This window comes from Capricornis sumatraensis, chromosome 8 (assembly GCF_032405125.1).
Source record: "Capricornis sumatraensis isolate serow.1 chromosome 8, serow.2, whole genome shotgun sequence".
Taxonomy (NCBI): Eukaryota; Metazoa; Chordata; class Mammalia; order Artiodactyla; family Bovidae; genus Capricornis; species Capricornis sumatraensis.
Window position 1 is genome coordinate 9,267,420 of NC_091076.1, and position 18,679 is coordinate 9,286,098.

At 40.5% G+C, this 18,679-nt stretch overlaps 1 protein-coding gene across 1 annotated transcript; it reads right to left on the reverse strand.

Annotated features, from left to right (window-relative positions):
* Positions 1-1,784: 1,784 nt before the first annotated feature.
* LOC138083150 (organic anion transporter 7-like) lies at positions 1,785-16,879 on the reverse strand. Its single transcript, XM_068976828.1, is given in 11 exon segments — positions 1,785-1,845; positions 2,652-2,855; positions 3,312-3,420; positions 7,475-7,689; positions 8,902-9,017; positions 12,915-13,038; positions 14,429-14,597; positions 14,696-14,800; positions 14,803-14,834; positions 15,760-15,863; positions 16,478-16,879. Coding segments are annotated over 11 exon segments (1,641 nt in total).
* Positions 16,880-18,679: the final 1,800 nt, after the last annotated feature.

The following is an 18,679-nucleotide window of genomic DNA, read 5'->3' on the forward strand; positions in this document are numbered from 1 at the left end:
CGCAAAGAGTCAGACATGACTGAGCGACTGAACTGAACTGAACTGATCTCCTGTTCTTAACTTGTTCATATGCAGTTTTCCTGATAGCATTTAGCTCTTTCTCCAAGTTTTCCTTTAGCTCTTTCAGCATTTTTAAGGCAGCCGTTTAAAAGTCCTTGTCTAGTATGTCTGATGCCTGTGTTTACAGGGGGTAATTTCTGCTACCATTTTCTTCCTTTGATTGTGCCATGTTTTTCTGTTACTTTGTAGAACTTGTTTTGTTGAAAATTTGGCATTTGAAGAAACAGCCACCTCTCTAAATGTTTATGCATTGACTTTCTGCTTGGGATGTTCTTCACTAGTTAGCAGAGTGTGTGTTTTGAGCCTTAAAACCAGCTCAAGGGGAAGCTTAAGCTTAAGTTCAGGTCATTCCTGAGAATGTATCCTGTGTGGGTCTTCATATGGCTTTATCAATCTCCTGTATACACTGCTGCTTTTAAATTATTTAATTTTGCCAAGAGTCTCACCGCAGCTTCCCCTCAGAACTTTGGGCTGGCTTATTGTATTTCTCCACCAGTGATCTCTGCCTCATGCATCTATAGATCTGTAGGCCCCCTGAGCTTCTATAACCATTGCCCATCACTTTTAGTTTCTTTTTTTCTCTGTCTGAGATCTGAGTTATACTCCTTTTCCTGCCTCAAGATCTTTGGTGAATCAGAGACCAATATTTCAGGCAGCCCCCAGACCAGTTCAGTTCAGTTCAGTTGCTTAGTCATGTCTGACTCTTTGGGACCCCATGAATCACAGCATGCCAGGCCTCCCTGTCCATCACCAACTCCCGGAGTTCACTCAAACTCATGTCCATCAAGTCGGTAATGCCATCCAGCCATCTCATCCTCTGTCGTCCTCTTCTCCTCCTGCCACCAATCCCTCCCAGCATCAGGGTCTTTTCCAATGAGTCAACTCTTCACATGAGGTGGCCAAAGTATTGGAGTTTCAGTCTCAGGATCAGTCCTTCCAATGAACACCCAGGACTGATCTCTTTTAGGATGGACTGGTTGGATCTCCTTGCTGTCCAAGGGACTCTCAAGAGTCTTCTCTAACACCACAGTTCAAAAGCATCAGTTCTTTGGTGCAAGCTTTCTTCACAGTCCAACTCTCACATCCATACATGACCATTGGAAAAACCATAGTCTTGACTAGATGGACTTCTGTTGGCAAAGTAATGTCTCTGCTTTTGAATATGCTATCTAGGTTGGTCATAACTTTCCTTCCAAAGAGTAAGAGTCTTTTAATTTCATGGCTGCAATCACCATCTGCAGTGATTTTGAAGCCCCCCAAAATAAAGTCTGACACTGTTTCCACTGTTTCCCCATCTATTTCCCATGTGAGTGATGGGACCAGATGCCATGATCTTCGTTTTCTGAATGTTGAGCTTTAAGCCAACTTTTTCACTCTCCTCTTTCACTTTCATCATTGTAATTACTACATCAATTATTCTACTGATTAATTAGGGGAAGACTAAGTTATTTTCAGTTCCATTGTACCTTCTTATTCAGAGACATGCTAATTATCTACAATCATACAAATATTCAAAATCTTTTAAAAATATTATGGTTTTCTCCACATTTCTTATTGTGGTTAATCAGAGGTATTTTATATTTCATAGTTTAATTCCATAATTGTAAAAATCAATTTTTTCTATTATAAATGTATTTATTTTACAAAAATTTCCAGCATGTAAACATTACCTCATTTTCCCCTTTTATTATGCTCTAGAATCAGCAGTTAGTTAATGGAATTCCTTAAAACTGTGTCACTTGGATGAAGGTTTCTTCCTGCTTTGCTTTCCTTGAACATTTTCCCCTGGAAAAAGTACAATGAAACCAACAACGGGAAAATATCAAATAAACATATATGTCTTGTATTCTTTAGAGCAAGCTTATCCTTTGACATACAGTTTTGGTTATAAACCATGAGCCCTGCCCCAAGTGTTGGAGTTTGGACATCTTTGCATTGGTCAAAGGAGTTTTTGGTAAAGGCAAATGGCACACACAAAGTCATACAATCATTTCCCAATCTTCATCACTTAAAATTCCAATATTTACTACTCTTCTCTCTTTTTGTAACATTTCATTTCCAGGGAAAGTCAGATGGTCCAAATCTCATAGGCAGCACAATAAGACTCTTTCCCCGAGATATACTGTGTGTGGGGGGAGGGTGGGGGGGGTCGAGGGGGGAGGGGAGGCTCTTTTCTTCTCCTTGGTCTCCCTCAGGTCTTCAGTGACCTGGGCAGGTCACAGACCTACAGACACCAACAGTCTCAGAGAGCTTACTGCCCTCACTGGGCTGAGGTCTGCCAGGGTCTGAGGGATGAGAATCTGGTGTTTGGATCAGTGCATGTTTGTGAAACACCTTCAGGGGTGTGTATGTCACACCAGAGCACCTGATTTTGGCTTCTTCACCACTAAACCTACTGGTGCATACTGATGTTGGTCTGGGTGATCCAGGGAAGCCTGGGGGAGTCTGAGGTCACCGTGGGGAGGGATGAGACTGTAGCTAAACCAAAGGCGCAGATCACCTGGAAATAGCTTAGATCTTAGCTTGTTTGGGGGACAGTGTCTCAACTCATGTTTTGCCCTCCTCGTCACAGACCCTGAGGGTTTACTCACTCATTTTCCACATCCTGGATGGAGTCGGGCAGAGGCTTATTCCTGGTTTCAGGAAGGAGTCGGACAACAAAGCCACCAAGGATGGAGCAGACTCCGTAGATGATCCAGGGCAGGTGTGGGGAATACATACTTAGGATCTTCAAGAGGGGAGCCAGGGCCGTCCCGGTAGCAGAAGCAAATCCTATGATTCCCAGAGCTGTTACCCTTGGGGTGTAAACAATAATTCAAGAAAGTCAGGTAAAAACCTACACATGTAATTTTGTGATGTATTACTTTACTCTGATTATGGGAGACAGCATAGCAGTGCAGAAGGTTGACCACATATGCTTCCTTTTGAAATTTTCTCTACTTTGCTAGCAATTTTTTTTTCAAATTCAAGTGCAATTAAGTGCATTATGACCCAGTTTGATTATTAAGAATTACCGTTACTCATGACATCTTCCCTTCCTGTAGTTCAGAAGATCACATGAGATTTCACACATAAGGACTTCACCCAGTGTCTGGCAAAAACTTTAAATAAACTTTGGGTAAAAATTGTTAGGTTTTTGTTATTACACTTGGTTACTTCTCATGACTAACCAATCTTAGTTTTCCTCCTCCATAAGTGTCAGTTAGCTGGCAGAGGTCTGTTTTTGAAAGGGTGTCTATGAATTTTCATACCTGAGTACAGTAGGAGTCAGTTCAAATGCATGAGAAAGACAACTGGACAATGCGGCACAAGAAATTCCTACTGCCAAAGTTGCTGTGACCACACGCAGGGTCTGCATTTCTGGAGAGAAGAAAACCAGTGAGGCTCAGGCAATCTGAGCTGAAGGAATCAGCATCCCCATAATTACAAATGAGATAGAGATAGAGCCTGTAACACACTGTTCATCTGTGATCAATCATGTCTGACTCTTTGCAACCCCATGGGCTGTAGCCTGTCAGGCTCCTCTATCCGTGGAATTTTCCAGACAAAGAACATTGGAGTGGGTTGATGTTTCCTACTCTATGGGATCTTCCCAGCCCAGGGATGGAAACTGGGTCTCCTGCCTTGGCGGGCAGAGACTTTACCACTGCACAACTGGGAAGCCCGATCAAATGAAAGTGAAAGTGAGAGTGAAGTCGCTCAGTGGTGTCTGACTCTTTGCGAACCCATGGACTGTAGCCTACCAGGCTCCTCCCTCCATGGGATTCTCCAGGCAAGAGTACTGGAGTGGGTTGCCATTTCTTTCTCCAAGGGATCTTCCCGACCCGGGGGACTGAACCCGGGTCTCCCTCATTCCAAGCAGATGCTTTAACCTCTGAGCCACCAGGGAACCCTATTGGAGCTGTTCTCAAGTGTAAAATACATAGAAGAGAAACTACACAGAGGCTGAAAATGTGCGATGTCTAATAGGCTGAGAAATGTATGGCTTCTGGTCAATAAAAGGCTCTGAATTATTTTATCAACTGTCCCTGCCTCTCTGAGATTTGCCAGAAAAGGAGAGGGAAGGTGAGACCAGCAGAACTTGATTTCATTTATTTTCTCCAGTGTCTCCTCTGCCCTTCAGGCAGAATGTAGGATTGAGAGGGTAACAGGCAGGAAGGCCAGGGGTCTCCAAACGGAGGAAATAGCCTGCAAGTGTCAGACATTTTATCTCTCGTAAGAGGCAGGAGGAAACAAACTCGCGATAATTTTTCCTTTTCTATACAAATTTAAAAGGAGGTTTCTCTTAAAATTCTATGTTGCCATAATGACACCTGGTTTCACTTGAAGTTAACCATTGCCTTTTTCTTATGGAAATGTTTATCTTAAGCTATGCTAATGTACTATGCATTTACCACAAACTCTGTCTTCAAGTCGGTTCCCTTTTGGGCTCAGAACCTCCTTGATAAACCCGTATGTTATACGCAGATACTGTTCCTCTCATCTATGTAAACGACACTATTTGCATGGTGCTCTGCCCTTCTTCAAGATGCAAGTTAACCCTTTTCTGGCCCAAGATGAACCATTTGGAGCCAAGATTATCCCAAAATACATCCTATGGGTGAGGGGTCTGGTGCCATTCTAAGTTTTGAGACATTCCTTTCTTTCATTAACAGGCTGCTGGTGACTATATAACATCCAGCTGAAGACTAGCAGGGGGGTACTCTTTCTGCCCCCTTCTGATGCCTATGTCAGAAGCTTTCTCTATCTCCTTTATACTTTAATAAAACTTTGTTACACAAAAGCTCTGAGCAATCAAGCCTCATCTCTGGCCCCAGATTGAATTCTTCTCCAGAGGCCAAGAATCCCGGCGTCGTAATTCAACAACAACCTTTCAGGATGGTCATGTGAGCAATAACTGAGGGGTGTAGGATTCATCCATCTCTCAACAGATTAAAACCTAGGAGCTTTCACAATATTGACACGGACTAGTATTGGCAAAAGAGATGAATACTGTTGTGCCCAAGTCGCGAAATCTCCCAGTGACCACCAGGAAGCTGATATCCGATGCAAAAGCAAGAGAGTTTTTATTACCAAGCTCGAGCTGGGGCTCCCACCCGATGCGTTCTGGGTTACATTGCTTATATAGGGTATTCTCGCACGAGAAATTTGAAAAACGGGAGTTTCCGGGTTCGGAGACATCTAATTGGTTACCTTCTGTGGAAGGGTTAGGTGTTGGTTTCTGATTGGTTCTTATTTTCCCGGGCTGGCCACGGGTTCTGATTGGTTCCCATTACCTAGGTAGACTACATTAGGTCAGGAGATTTTGGTCTGGGGTCTGATTGGCTTGAGGGTGGTGGGGAGAGGTCAGGGGATTTCCAAAGGCTCTTGGATTTTCAAAGGCTCTTTTCCTGGAACCTTACAAAATGGAGTTTTTCTGTTAACAAAATGGAGTAGCTTAGGTCCTTCAATACAAGGACAGGATTCCTGTATTAATGGATAATCTGGAGAGTGTCTTTATCTAGGAATGTTTCACTAATCAAATATAAGAATCTCTATTGGGAAAAATAGCCTGATTTTGGAAACAACAGAAGGGAAATTTCAGAGAGTCTGTTTTCTATGCCTACATGTCCTCCATTATGAGTAGCGCTCCATTATGAGTGCTACAATACTGGGAGTGGGCTCTGTCATTAGGTAGCAAACTTGCATCACTGCTAATATTCAAGGTGAGCAGTGGAACCCCAACAATCTGGGATCCCATAAAGTGCATCCCTGCACTGGGAGTCAGGTGAAGCATGTGAACACCTGGGTTTCCCTCTTCATTACATGTGATCGTTCAGTTTAGTAAAATAGATCATAAGATAGGCTCTTGAGTGCTTTCTGCCTTGTTCCTACTGTTCTCTTCACTGCTTGAAGACAGGGAATTTTATTTTCTTGACGTTAAGATGACACCCCTAAACTAGAGTTGCCCTAATGGTGACCAGACATGAGACATATAAGTAGTTACATAGAGATCAGAGGATACTGATCTCTATTCAGTGAAGTGATAGAACCAAGAAAGAGCCCAGCCAGAGGAAGTGACAGTACTGTCTTCACATGAGAGACTATTACAAGGTCTAGACCCTCCTTGCTTACTGTGTAAAGTATGATTGGCCAAAGGTGGCTCAGCGGTAAAGGATTTGCCTGCAATGCAGAAGACACAGGTTCAATCCCTGGGATGGGAAGATTCCGTGGAGAAGGAAATGGCAACCTACTCCAGTATTCTTGCCTGGGATATCCCATGGACAGAGGAACCTGGTGGGCTGCAGTCTATGGGGCTACAGTCCATGAAGTCGTAAACAGTTGGACACAACTTAGTCAGTAAACCACCACCACTAAGTGATTAATTGCTGTCCTAGAGAAACTGCCAGTCACAGATGGCACCAGTTTCCAGATATTTCTCAGATGTTATGAATACAATCACATGTCTGTGCTGACTTTAATTATGTTTGATTCTGTAAGGGAGCAAAACTCACCACCCCAAAACGCATCTCTTTGGCCTGAAGGTTAATTTAGGTTGGTTAGTTTTGAGAAATAGAAGACTCAGGAAGTCTTTTTTTTTTACCTCCTCCTTAGCTGATGAAAGAATTTAGGCAAAGGGCTTAGTCTTGGAAAAGACCTAACACTAGAAATGTCTGCAGACAACATGGGCTAGGTATGGTGGGGGAAACTCGGTGGGGCCTAGAGACCAGCATCCACTCTATGTCCCACTGTTTCTACACGGCCAAACGAACATTTATTTACCAGACATCTTTTCCATCTCCAGGCGAATTGCCTTCCTCCCCTTTGAAGTCCCAAACCACTACCCTTCAATATGCTATTTTTCTCTTTTGCTTTTAGCTGAAGATGGTATTGAAGGTGGGGCTTTGGCTATTTTCATAGGTTACTCAGTTTTGCCTGGGTCTATGCTTCCCTCGTGACTCAGTCAGTAAAGAATCTGCCACCAATATGGGAGACCTGGGTTCGATCCCTAGGTCGGGAAGATCCCCTGGAGAAGGGAATGGCTACTCACTCCAGTATTCTTGCCCGGAGAATTCCAGGGACAGAGGCTTCAGTCCGTGGGGTCGCAGATCTTCCCGCGTGATTAACACTTTCATTTTCCCATGTTTATACACATTATTAAACTTTTGATTTTCTCCTGTTAGTTCGTCTCATGTCAATTTAATTCTTAGTCCAGACAGAAGAACTTAAAAGGGCAGAGGAAAATTACTTCCTTCTGATACTTCTTTTCCCAGCAACATAAGTGCAGAAGCTTTACTAACCCCCTAGATTGGTTTCAGGGAATCCTTAGAACACAATGCTGCCTTTCCTTCCGGCTTTAGTTAGGTGTGATCCATATAGTCCCTGAGGGGAGGATGCTGAGAAACCTATTTTTCATGCTGAGTTATTTTCTCACCTTGGGGTATGAAGATCAGGAAGAGAATGGAAGCAGCCAGCAGAAATATGAAGACCATCTGGCTTACTCTGCGACCCAGGTGATTCAGTGCTAAAACTGCAGCATAATTGCCTGGAAGTTGGACTACGCCAAAGAGAATTTGGAGTAGGAAAATGTTTTCCCCCACAAACTTGAGGTGGAGGGACAGGCCAAAAACTGTTGTGGTGGTTAGAAGTCTGCGGGTGGACAAAAAGGAAAGACAGATGTCATGAGTTTAGATTCTCCAATCATACAAATAGTGATATTTTGCCAGGAAGCTAAGGCTTGGTTTTAGAGTATTCAGACATGGTCTCATTTGTAGAATATTTCAATTTTGATTATTCTGTAAAATTTTCTGTATTTTTGATTCTCTGGCAGATGGGGCCTTGATCGTGGAGAGTCTGCCTCTTCCAGGGCTCACTGATAAGTTGGCAAACTGCTCCCCTGTGAGTGCACCTTTGATATACAAACCACCAATCCAGGGCCCATACCCCCTAGCATCCCCTTTATCAAACTCTCACACCAAGCCAATATTCTCATTGTCCTAAATAACTCCAGGGTCAGGCATTGAACAACTCAGAGCCATCTCTATATCACAGATTCCGCTGAAATTATTCAAACAGTCCAACCCTCAGCATATAATCTCCTCTCATTCCCTCCCACAAAACCCCAATAAAGGTTTGGGGCCATCTTCTGATTGACCCAGCCAGGTGCTTCCCTGCATGGCCCCATCTGGCTTGTCACATACTTCCTCTTTCTAGGGATTTTTGAATAAAAGTTCCTTCATGACGGTCATTTCCAAGTTTGCCTGTGTTAACATATCTTGTTAAAACAAATCTTGAGGACTTTATAAAAACCATTTCCTTGTGAGGTGACGGTTTAGAAATTATCACAAGATAATTATATGATGATGGAAGTCATAATTCTTATTACACTTTTGGGGGGAATGCAGGGAGTTTTGTTATGGAGGAGACATAATGGGGCCTTCCAGAATTTTAACTTTTTTTCTAAACCTTGATCTGGGTGATGGTTATATATTTACATATGGAACTATTCATTGAACTGCATGCATCTGAGCACTTTACTTTTGTTTATATTTTTACTTCAATTAACATGAAAACAAGTGAAGAAACTTATAGCCAAGATCTGTGCCATGATTGACATTCTCTGCAACATCTCTAGTGATAAGCCTTTAGGGTGATGTGATAAATAGAACTCCTCATTGTATAACTGGTTCTGTGTTTGTCTTTTCAAAACCCTTTTACTTTCTCCAAACATAGCAACCATGTTCTTGACTTCCTCATGCTTTATCTCAAATCTGTCTCTCTAGCATGTTATAGATGCTGAAATAACAAATACAATCACGTCTCCGCTATTTTAACATCCCTCACGCAGTGTGTGAAGCCCACCTCACAAAGGACAGGAGACAGATCCTTTTATGCAGGTTGGGTGTGCGGAACAAGTCAAACAGAGAAAGTTTGGTCTGTGCTGTCTCCAGCTCCTCCTGCATGGCATATCTCAGGACCTTTGAAACAGCAACAAGCTATTCAGTTGTCATGCAATGGTAGGCAGTATGAGGCCTCCAACAGATGACTCCCCTTTGTTTCTACTAGAAAATATAGCCACTGAAGATGTAATGATGAGTAATGAAGATGTAAAGTGCTGTGAACGGAGAATCAGGGAGGTAAAGGGAAATTGTGCAGTGACAAGGAAATTTCAATAAGAGACTCAAATTGCCTGCTGGGCATCAAAAGGGAAGTCGAGGTTATAGATTTAGGTCAGGAAGGGACTAAAGGAATAGTTATTAGATTTAGGCCCAAAGCTTCACTTGTACCAGAGGGGCATGAAGGTCTGGCACTAAGCTTGCTTCTCAGGTGACTGTTGGCAGAATTTTTTTTTCCAGGGAGGAGGAGAATAATTTCCTTGAGAGACTTAATTTTGGCTCTTGGGTCAACCTCTTTCAGGGAAACCCTTGCATGTTGTGCCTCCATGAATGAGATGCCTAGAATTAAATCTGAGGACAAAAATCAGGGGCAATATTGGAGTAGTATGATTTACACCCAGACTTTATTACCTGTCATTATGCAATGGCTTTGCTAAATGCTAAATATACACTTTAATGAAGGTAATAGGACATCTCTAAGCCTCGATTTATTTCTCATTAAAAAGATGACTAGGAATAAAAAAATGTGTGCACTTAGTTGCTGAGTTGTGTCTGACTCTTTGCAATTCCATGGACTTAGCCCATCAGGCTCCTCTGTCCATAGAATTTCCTAGGTAAGAATATTGGAGTGGGTTGCCATTTCCTTTTCCAGGGGATCTTCTCCACTCAGGGACTGAACCTGCTGCTACTGCTGCATCTCCTGCATTGCAGGTGAATTCTTTACCACTGAGTCACCAGGAAAACCCCCCAAAATGTGACAACCTACACAATGTGAAAAAATATTTGCAAATTATGTATCTGATAAAGGATTAAAATCTGAAAGATGTAAAGGACTCATTCAACTCAATAGCAAAAAGCCAAACAATCCAATTAAAAAATGAGAAGAGTGTCTGAATAGACATTTGTTTTTCAAGGAAGATATACAGATGGCTAATAGATTCGTGAAAAAGTGTTCAACATCCCTAATCACTGAAAGTGAAAGTGAAAAGTTAGTCATGTCCGACTCTATACAGTCCATGAATTCTCCAGGCCAGAATAGTGGAGTGGGTAGCTGTTCCCTTCTCCAGGCGATCTTCCCAACCCAGGGTTGGAACCCAGGTCTCCCACATTGCAGGCAGATTTTCTACCAGCTGAGCTCCCAGGGAAGCCCCTCCCTAATCATTAGGGAAATGAAAATAAAAATAACAGTGATATATATTCTGTTGTAATGGCTATCATCTAAAAGATAAGAAATGTCACGTATTGGCAAGAATGTGGAGAAAAGGGAACTCTTAAATACTATTGGTGGGAATGTAAATTAGTGAAGCCAGTACAGAAAAAAGTGTAGAGGTTCATAAAAAATTAAAAAGAGAACTACCTTACTATATTCATTGATTAGCTCTAGGAATATTCTGGTGGAGTCTTTAGGGTTTTCTATGTAGAGGATCATGTCATCTGCAAACAGGGAGAGTTTTACTTCTTCTTTTCCAATTTGGATTCCTTTTATTTCTTTTTCTGCTCTGATTGCTGTGGCCAAAACTTCCCTATACACTAATAATGAGAAAGTAGAAAGAGAAATTAAGGAAACAATTCCATTCACCATTGCAATGAAAAGAATAAAATACTTAGGAATATATCTACCTAAAGAAAATAAAGACCTATATATAGAAAACTAGAAAACACTGGTGAAAGAAGTCAAAGAGGACACTAATAGATGGAGAAATATACCGTGTTCATGGATCAGAAGAATCAATATAGTGAAAATGAGTATACTACCCAAAGCAATCTACAGATTCAATGCAATCCCTATCAAGCTACCAGCAGCATTTTTTTCACAGAGCTAGAACAAATAATTTCACAATTTGTATGGAAATACAAAAAACCTCAAATAGCCCAAGCAATCTTGAGAAAGAAGAATGGAACTGGAGGCATCAACCTGCCTGACTTCAGGCTCTACTACAAAGCCACAGTCATCAAAACAGTATGGTACTGGTACAAAGACAGAAATATAGATCAATGGAACAAAATAGAAAGTCCAGAGATAAATCTACACACCTATGGACACGTTATCTTCAACAAAGAAGGCAAGAATATACAATGGATTAAAGATAGTCTCTTTAACAAGTGGTGCTGGGAAAACTTGTCAACCACTTGCAAAAGAATGAAACTAGAACACTTTCTAACACCATACACAAAAGGAAACTCAAAATGGATTAAAGATCTAAATGTAAGACCAGAAACTATAAAACTCCTAGAGGAAAATAGGCAAAACACTCTCTGACATAAATCACAGCAGGATCTTCTATGACCCACCTCCCAGAATACTGGAAATAAAAGCAATAATAAACAAATGGGATCTAATTAAAATTAAAAGCTTCTGCACATCAAAGGAAACTATAAGCAAGGTGAAAAGACAGCCTTCAGAATGGGAGAAAATAATAGCAAATGAAGCAACTTACAAACAAGTAATCTCAAAAATATACAAGCAACTCCTGCAGATCAAGTCCAGAAAAATAAATGACCCAATCAAAAAATGGGCCAAAGAACTAAACAGACATTTCTCTAAAGAAGACATACAGATGGCTAACAAACACATGAAAAGATGCTCAACATCACTCATTATCAGAGAAATGCAAATCAAAACCACAATGAAGTACCATTTCACACCAGTCAGAATGGCTGTGATCCAAAAGTCTACAAGCAATAAATGCTGGAGAGGGTGTGGAGAAAAGGAAACCCTCTTACCCTGTTGGTGGGAATGCAAACTAGTACAGCCATTATGGAGAACAGTGTGGAGATTCCTTAGAAAACTGGAAATAGAACTGCCTTATGACCCAGCAATCCCACTGCTGGGCATACACACCGAGGAAACCAGAATTGAAAGAGACACATGTACTCCAATGTTTATCGCAGCACTGTTTATAATAGCCAGGACATGGAAGCAACCTAGATGTCCATCAGCAGATGAATGGATAAGAAAGCAGTGGTACATATACACAATGGAGTATTACTCAGCCATTAAAAAGAATACATTTGAATCAGTTTTAATGAGGTGGATGAAACTGGAGCCTATTATACAGAGTGAAGTAAGCCAGAAAGAAAAACACCAATACAGTATACTAACACATATATATGGAATTTAGAAAGATGGTAACGATAACCCTGTATGCGAGACAGCAAAAGAGACACAGATGTATAGAACAGTCTTTTGGACTCTGTGGGAGAGGGAGAGGGTGGGATGATTTGGGAGAATGGCATTGAAACATGTATAATATCATATAAGAAATGAATCACCAGTCTAGGTTTGATGCAGGATATGGGGTGCTTGGGGCTGGTGCACTGGGATGACCCAGAGAGATGGTGTTGGGTGGGAGGTGGGAGGGGGGTTCAGGATTGGGAACACGTGTACACCCATGGCAGATTCATGTTGATGTATGGCAAAACCAATACAGTATTGTAAAGTAAAATAAAGTAAAAAAAAATAAAAAAAATTACTTTCTCATATGCAGAGTGAGACCAATACACAATCTTCATGATTATTATTGCTCAGTGCTTTCTGCTTCCGTTGACTAAGATGTGTGTCCAGTCCTTTAGCAACTGCATATCCTTCTCTAATTTTAGCTCAAATGATGTTAACACTCTTCGAAAACCAGGATGATAAGGTCAGAAGACCTACAACCACACCTGTGATCTTACCTGCCATTCTTATAGATACTAACTACCTATAGATGTTAGGTTATATCTTCCCTATATTCCATAACCACCTCTCAGCCTCCTCACCTCCATGGTTAGGGTATCTCCAGCATTCTTCCTTCCATTCCTGTGCGCAACTTTTTTAAGCTCCTTTAAGCCCTCCTCGGGTCTGTTGGTGATAATCAGCCACCGAGCAGACTCTGCCAGCCACCTAATCAAAGAGGGCAGAGTACAACTAACTCACATTTTCCTGTTTTTCATAACTTTTGTCCAGAAATATGAAGGGGTTTGGAATGTGCTATACAAAAAAAAAATGATGCTTTGGTATATTGATAATTTTGAGCTGAAGGCACTGCACTTGAGAAGTCGAAGATCCAGGAAGAGAACTCTCTGACCTCCCCTTTCTACCTAAAAGTAGGTCATAAACTTTCCCCTGAGAAAGATGCCCTTTCTGTGTCAGGAAGGGAAGAACAGTCTTATCACCAAAGACTGGGAAGTGATGCCAAAACAGACCTGTACAAACAAACTTGCTGAAACCACTCTTCCTTTTCCTTAGTTTTTCCATAAGCTTTCTAGTCACTATTCCATAAATTACTGCCCTTTCCTCTTTGTCTTGTCACATACTCACAGTTGATTGCTTTTAATGTAAAAAGGCATATAAGCTTTAGGGCTTAATGGCTTCTTTGGGTTTTAATTTTCCTTCTGAAGACTCATTTATACATGTAAAAATATTAAATACATTTGTGTGCATTTCTCCTGTTAATCTCTCTTGTGTCCAAGGCTACCCACAGAATGTAAGAAGGTAGAAGGAAGTTTTTCCTCCCCTGTAGATGCCTTTTTCCTTCCATCTAATACTCATCATTGATAGATTATACCAGAAAATATAAAATTATTCCTCTTGTACCATAACAAAGAAAGTGTAAGGATGACACAGACAGGAGGTTTATTGGCTCCCCTCTTATTCAGGAGATGTGGCAATTTTACCAAATAAAAGTATACTGTGCTTAGTTAAATTTTTAATCAAACAAACTGAATAACTCCAAGAAATATTTTGGACATACTTATACTAGAATTTTATTTGTTATTTATCTGAAATTTGAATTTGATGAGATAGCCTACATTTCACCCAGTTAGCATGTAAAAATACAGAACTCTCAGATAAATGGAAATTTCACACAAACAATGAATACTTTTCATTGTAACTATATGTCATGTAACATTTGGCATATTATTATACAACAATATTTGTTGCTTATTTGAAATTCAAATTTAATGTCCATAATATTATTTGGCAACTCTGTCTATTTAGCCTATTGAATTGTACAGATTAGTAGAGTACATGCTCAAGGGTTGAGCAAAGACCAAACAGAATTCAACTGTCCTGATTCCATGCTTCTTTCTTTCTTTTACTTTTCACAAGTTTTATTTATTTATTTTAATGTTTGGCCACACCCTGCAGCATGTGATATCTTAGTTCCCTGACCAGGGATTGAACCTGCACTCCCTGCATTGGAAGGTGGGGGTCTTAACTACTAGACTGCTGGGGAATTCCCATGCTTCTTTCATTCTAGGACCTTCTAATACTCAGGGAGAGCTTATACCTTGAAAACAGAAAGCTGACAAATAATGGCATAGAGAACACCAGTTGAAGGGTGCACCAGTCTCGAATGGCAAAAGCCAGACCTCCTAACAGCATTTGCGCAGCACCACTGGCACAGATTACTAGTGCCGTTCCCACAGTTTGGAATTGGGGCACTGTCCACTCTAAAACTGAAAGAAAATACAAACAGAACTTTGACCTCAAGCCAAGGTGGAATGTCACCATCACAGTCAAGTCAAAATGTACAATATCCAAAGTGTTGACTTGCCAAGTATAGTAGTGTTTTCTATTATGGCTGGGACAGGAAGCCCAGCCAAGAAGCGCAGTGAGCAGTAAACGAGGAAGGTGGGAGCAATGGCTGCACAGGTGTCAGCAAACACCACCCGAGAGTCATCTTTCGCCCAAACCTGAGAAACAAGTACAGGTCAGAATATGGAACTGATAGCAATATATTATAATCATACGTGAAGAAAGGGCACATTGTGAAACTTAGGGAATGTTTTAACAAGTGAAACTTCACACTTGAAACCTAAAAGAATCAACAACAGATCTCAGAAGCAGCCTTCTTGTTCATAACCTGAGCATAACAAAGTGTCTTCTCTACTCTGTTACCAGTGAATCTTCAACACCAATTGAAACCAAATAAGACAGACTGCAATATTAGAAATTTTCACACACCATAAATATTTCTTGTGCCAACAGATATATTTAGCATAGCAAGAAGTTTTTTTAGTGTCTAGAACAGTGGATTTAGGGACTCTAAGACTGCAGGCTAAGCTAGCCTGATGTGAAAGATCTCCTGTTTTTTAATTTCTAGTTTCATACTGTGGTCAGAAAAGATTCTTGTTATTATTTTAATATTCTAAATTTTCTAAGACTTATTTTCTAAGAAGCCACAGTCATTCATCCCATAGAGTCCAGGAAGGACTGAACGTGGCAGCCCTAACCAAGGCCCAACAAAGTCATTTTCCATATCTGTGTCTTCAAACAGGCTGAGCCTCATGCCATGAAGCATCTTCTTCTCTGTTTCCATAGATAACTCTTTCTCATGCTCCTAAACCGCATGTTACAGAACCTCCTTTCCACATCCTGTCCTGCTGTGCTTCCGGATCTGATGGAAATATCATTATTGTGTTTAGGGTACAAAACTTAATGTTGAAAAAATAGCATTCATCACACTAATTAATTCTCTGTTTGTGTTTCTAAAAGATTGGAGACCGGGGTAGCTCTAGGATGGTGAAATTTGCTATATTTATTCATTAATGAAAGAATGATTCTTGAATTGATGAAAACACCCAGGAATAAAAAGAGCTATTATCTAGAGATACTCACTTGTCTGATAAATAGTTATATATGACACTTCCAACAAGCATTCCAGCCATGAGTAGGAATTTAGCCACTGAGTTCAGTGACTGATAATCACAAACCAGGTCCCACTGGAAGAGAAGGAGAACCAGTAGAGGAGAGCTCTATAGCATCTTATAAGTCCTCAGTGGAAACACCTTAATATTACTTGCAAATTTAATATCAGGCCTCTACCTTCCTCTTAATCTTCCCTTTCTGCATTAGCTGATCTTCTCATTCAGACTTCAGTTTAAACATTAATTTTTTGGGGAAGCTTCCTCTCAATCTGTAAGTTCTATTAATGCCCTGTTTCACTGCATACTAATTGGTTCTAAATGTTGGCCACAGCGATTTGAGTTTTAAGAATTTATTGATGCCTGAATTTTGCCACAGATGTTCTTATATGATAGTTCTGAGGTAGTCTTGGGTATAGAGATTTTTGTTAAACTTCCAGATGTTTCTAACTCACTATCAAATATCGTGTAATACTTGCTTAAACCTGATCTTCCTAAGAATAAAAGCACTGTGAAAGCAGGGTTCATGTCTATTTCTGAATCCATCATTTAATAGAGACGTAAGTAATGTTTGCCAGAACAACAAAGAACGAACTCCTACCTAGTGACTAAAGGATAGAAGCATGTTCATTCCTCTGTTACCACTAAACACTCAGACCATGTACTCACAGGAGGTAAATGAAGACTTTTACCTCAGTCACGATGATGGAGGAGAAGGTACTTCGGTCATATACCCAGCCATTCACACAGGGTTCTGTGTCCAGCTCACTCATGTTGGTGAAGGTCCCATTGAGGTGGAGGAGCTGCCACTGGGGGTGGCTGAAGCGACGACACTTCTCTGGCCTTAGGTTTGAGTCCAGTGGGATGGAGATTCTCAGGAGGGCATCTTGACTGAGGGTCCCAGTGTCATTAGCAGAGCCAGTGTCATTGTCCAAGATGTGGACCCAGCAGCGATGACCGGGGATGGCTGCAGTGAAGTTCTCCAGTAGGATGTGAGGGCTGACTATGAGGCTGGAGATACAGAGGAAAACCATCTGAAGGATCTGGAATCTCCCCAGGCCTCCAACTTGATCCAGGAGGTCCTGAAAGGCCATCAAGGCTGAGCAGGTGACCCCTAAGAAGAGGCAAAATGACTATCCAGAAAAGTTCAAAAGGAAAAATATTTCCAGCTGCAATGTCACACTAAGTGTGTGTTTATCCTGACTACACTTTCTCCTCAATTGGCTCTGTCTCACCTCTAAAGCTGGGCCATAGAAGCTGCTTCTCCAAGTTGTTGGAGGGTCAGGACGGTAGCTGGTTTCATTAACTCATGGAGGGAAATATTTTGCTGAGGTAACTTTAGCAGTTGACAGTTAAATCTGTTAAAAGTGTACTTTGTGAAAATTTTGTACTGAGCAATACCACGAAGTCAGTGTTGGACTCTGAATTACAATATTGGGCTTTGGACTTTGCTAAAAGAACTGTAATAAATCTGCTAAACGATTTACAGTTCTTCCCAGAAAATGTAATTTGTGAGACACAAGAGTGAAATGCTTTAGATTGTTTTTAAAAGAACAGAAAGTGTATTACTTGTTTAGTATTGAACTTTAATTAAAGTGTTAATTAAAACTCTATCAAATTAAACAAGTGAAATATGATGCAACCCTTCCCATTTTGGTAAGTGGCATTCTGTTTCAGTTCAAATCATACCATAAATCCACTCTGAAAATAAGTTACTCAAAATCGAGGCAGAGTGGGCAGTAATGGAGGCCAGAGAGGTTAGTTTGTGTCAGCTCATATGGAGGCTTATTTTTACTGGTTTATTGATCATTTCAGATAACATTTGTGAGGATCTTTTTCTGTTCTAGTTTTAGAAATACAGCATTATGTCAAACAACATCTTCACAGCTCTTACAGTCTGGTGAGTAAAGGAGAAATAAATAATTATACTCTGATATCATAAAATTCATATGGCACATGAACAATGTGCTGGGGAAGAATTGCAGAGAAAATATGGGATAAAATGTCATAACACTATTGATTAGCACTAAATCACCTGTTAAAATTTCTCTGTTTACGGTTTTATTGAGATAGCTTTTACATGCCATCTAAATCATCTATTTAAAGTGTACATCTCACTGAGTTATAGTTATCACAGAATTTGTGCAACCATCACTATTATCTCTATAGAACATCTTTATCACCACCACAAAAGCCCAACTGTAGCTAAAGATGATAGAAATTTCAATTTTATCTAGTGTGCTTATTTTTTCCTTCATATATTTGGTCTTCATCTTAGTTCCTGGCACAGAGCTCTTAAAACCTTGGAATTTCCTGTGTTGAGAGCAACAAAGCTCTCTTTTTTATGTTAAGTAAGCCACTCTAGCAAATTAATAGAAGCTACCAACTAAAAATTGGCGCTTGCCATCTGCTTCTGTAAGAATTAACTTATTAGCCACTGCAATTGCTGACCTCCAGCACACCCTGAAAGTATTCTGGAGTCGAGATCAACACTGTTCAAGGGAAAAACTGGCAAATATCTAATTACACCTTTAGATAGTTAGATATTTTCAGAAGATTTTATGAGCTCAAAATCTTGCATCTCCTCACGTCTAGAAAATCACTAAAATTATTAATGTTGAAACCTGTTCCTTGTGACTAGCAACAAGCCTCTGCCAAAATGTGTGCTTGACTGCATTTATTGCCCTTTATTAAAACCATATATAATATTGACCTTCCCCCAGAGCTACCTAAGATGCTGTCTCCCAGGTTATAGCCCTCATTTTGTCCCAAATAAAACTTAAACTCACAACTCTCATATTGCACCATATTATATTTCAATCAACAGTTTTGGTGACCATGAAGGGATCCAGAGTAGACTTCTCTTCTTCACCTGAACTCTATGAGGAATCAGA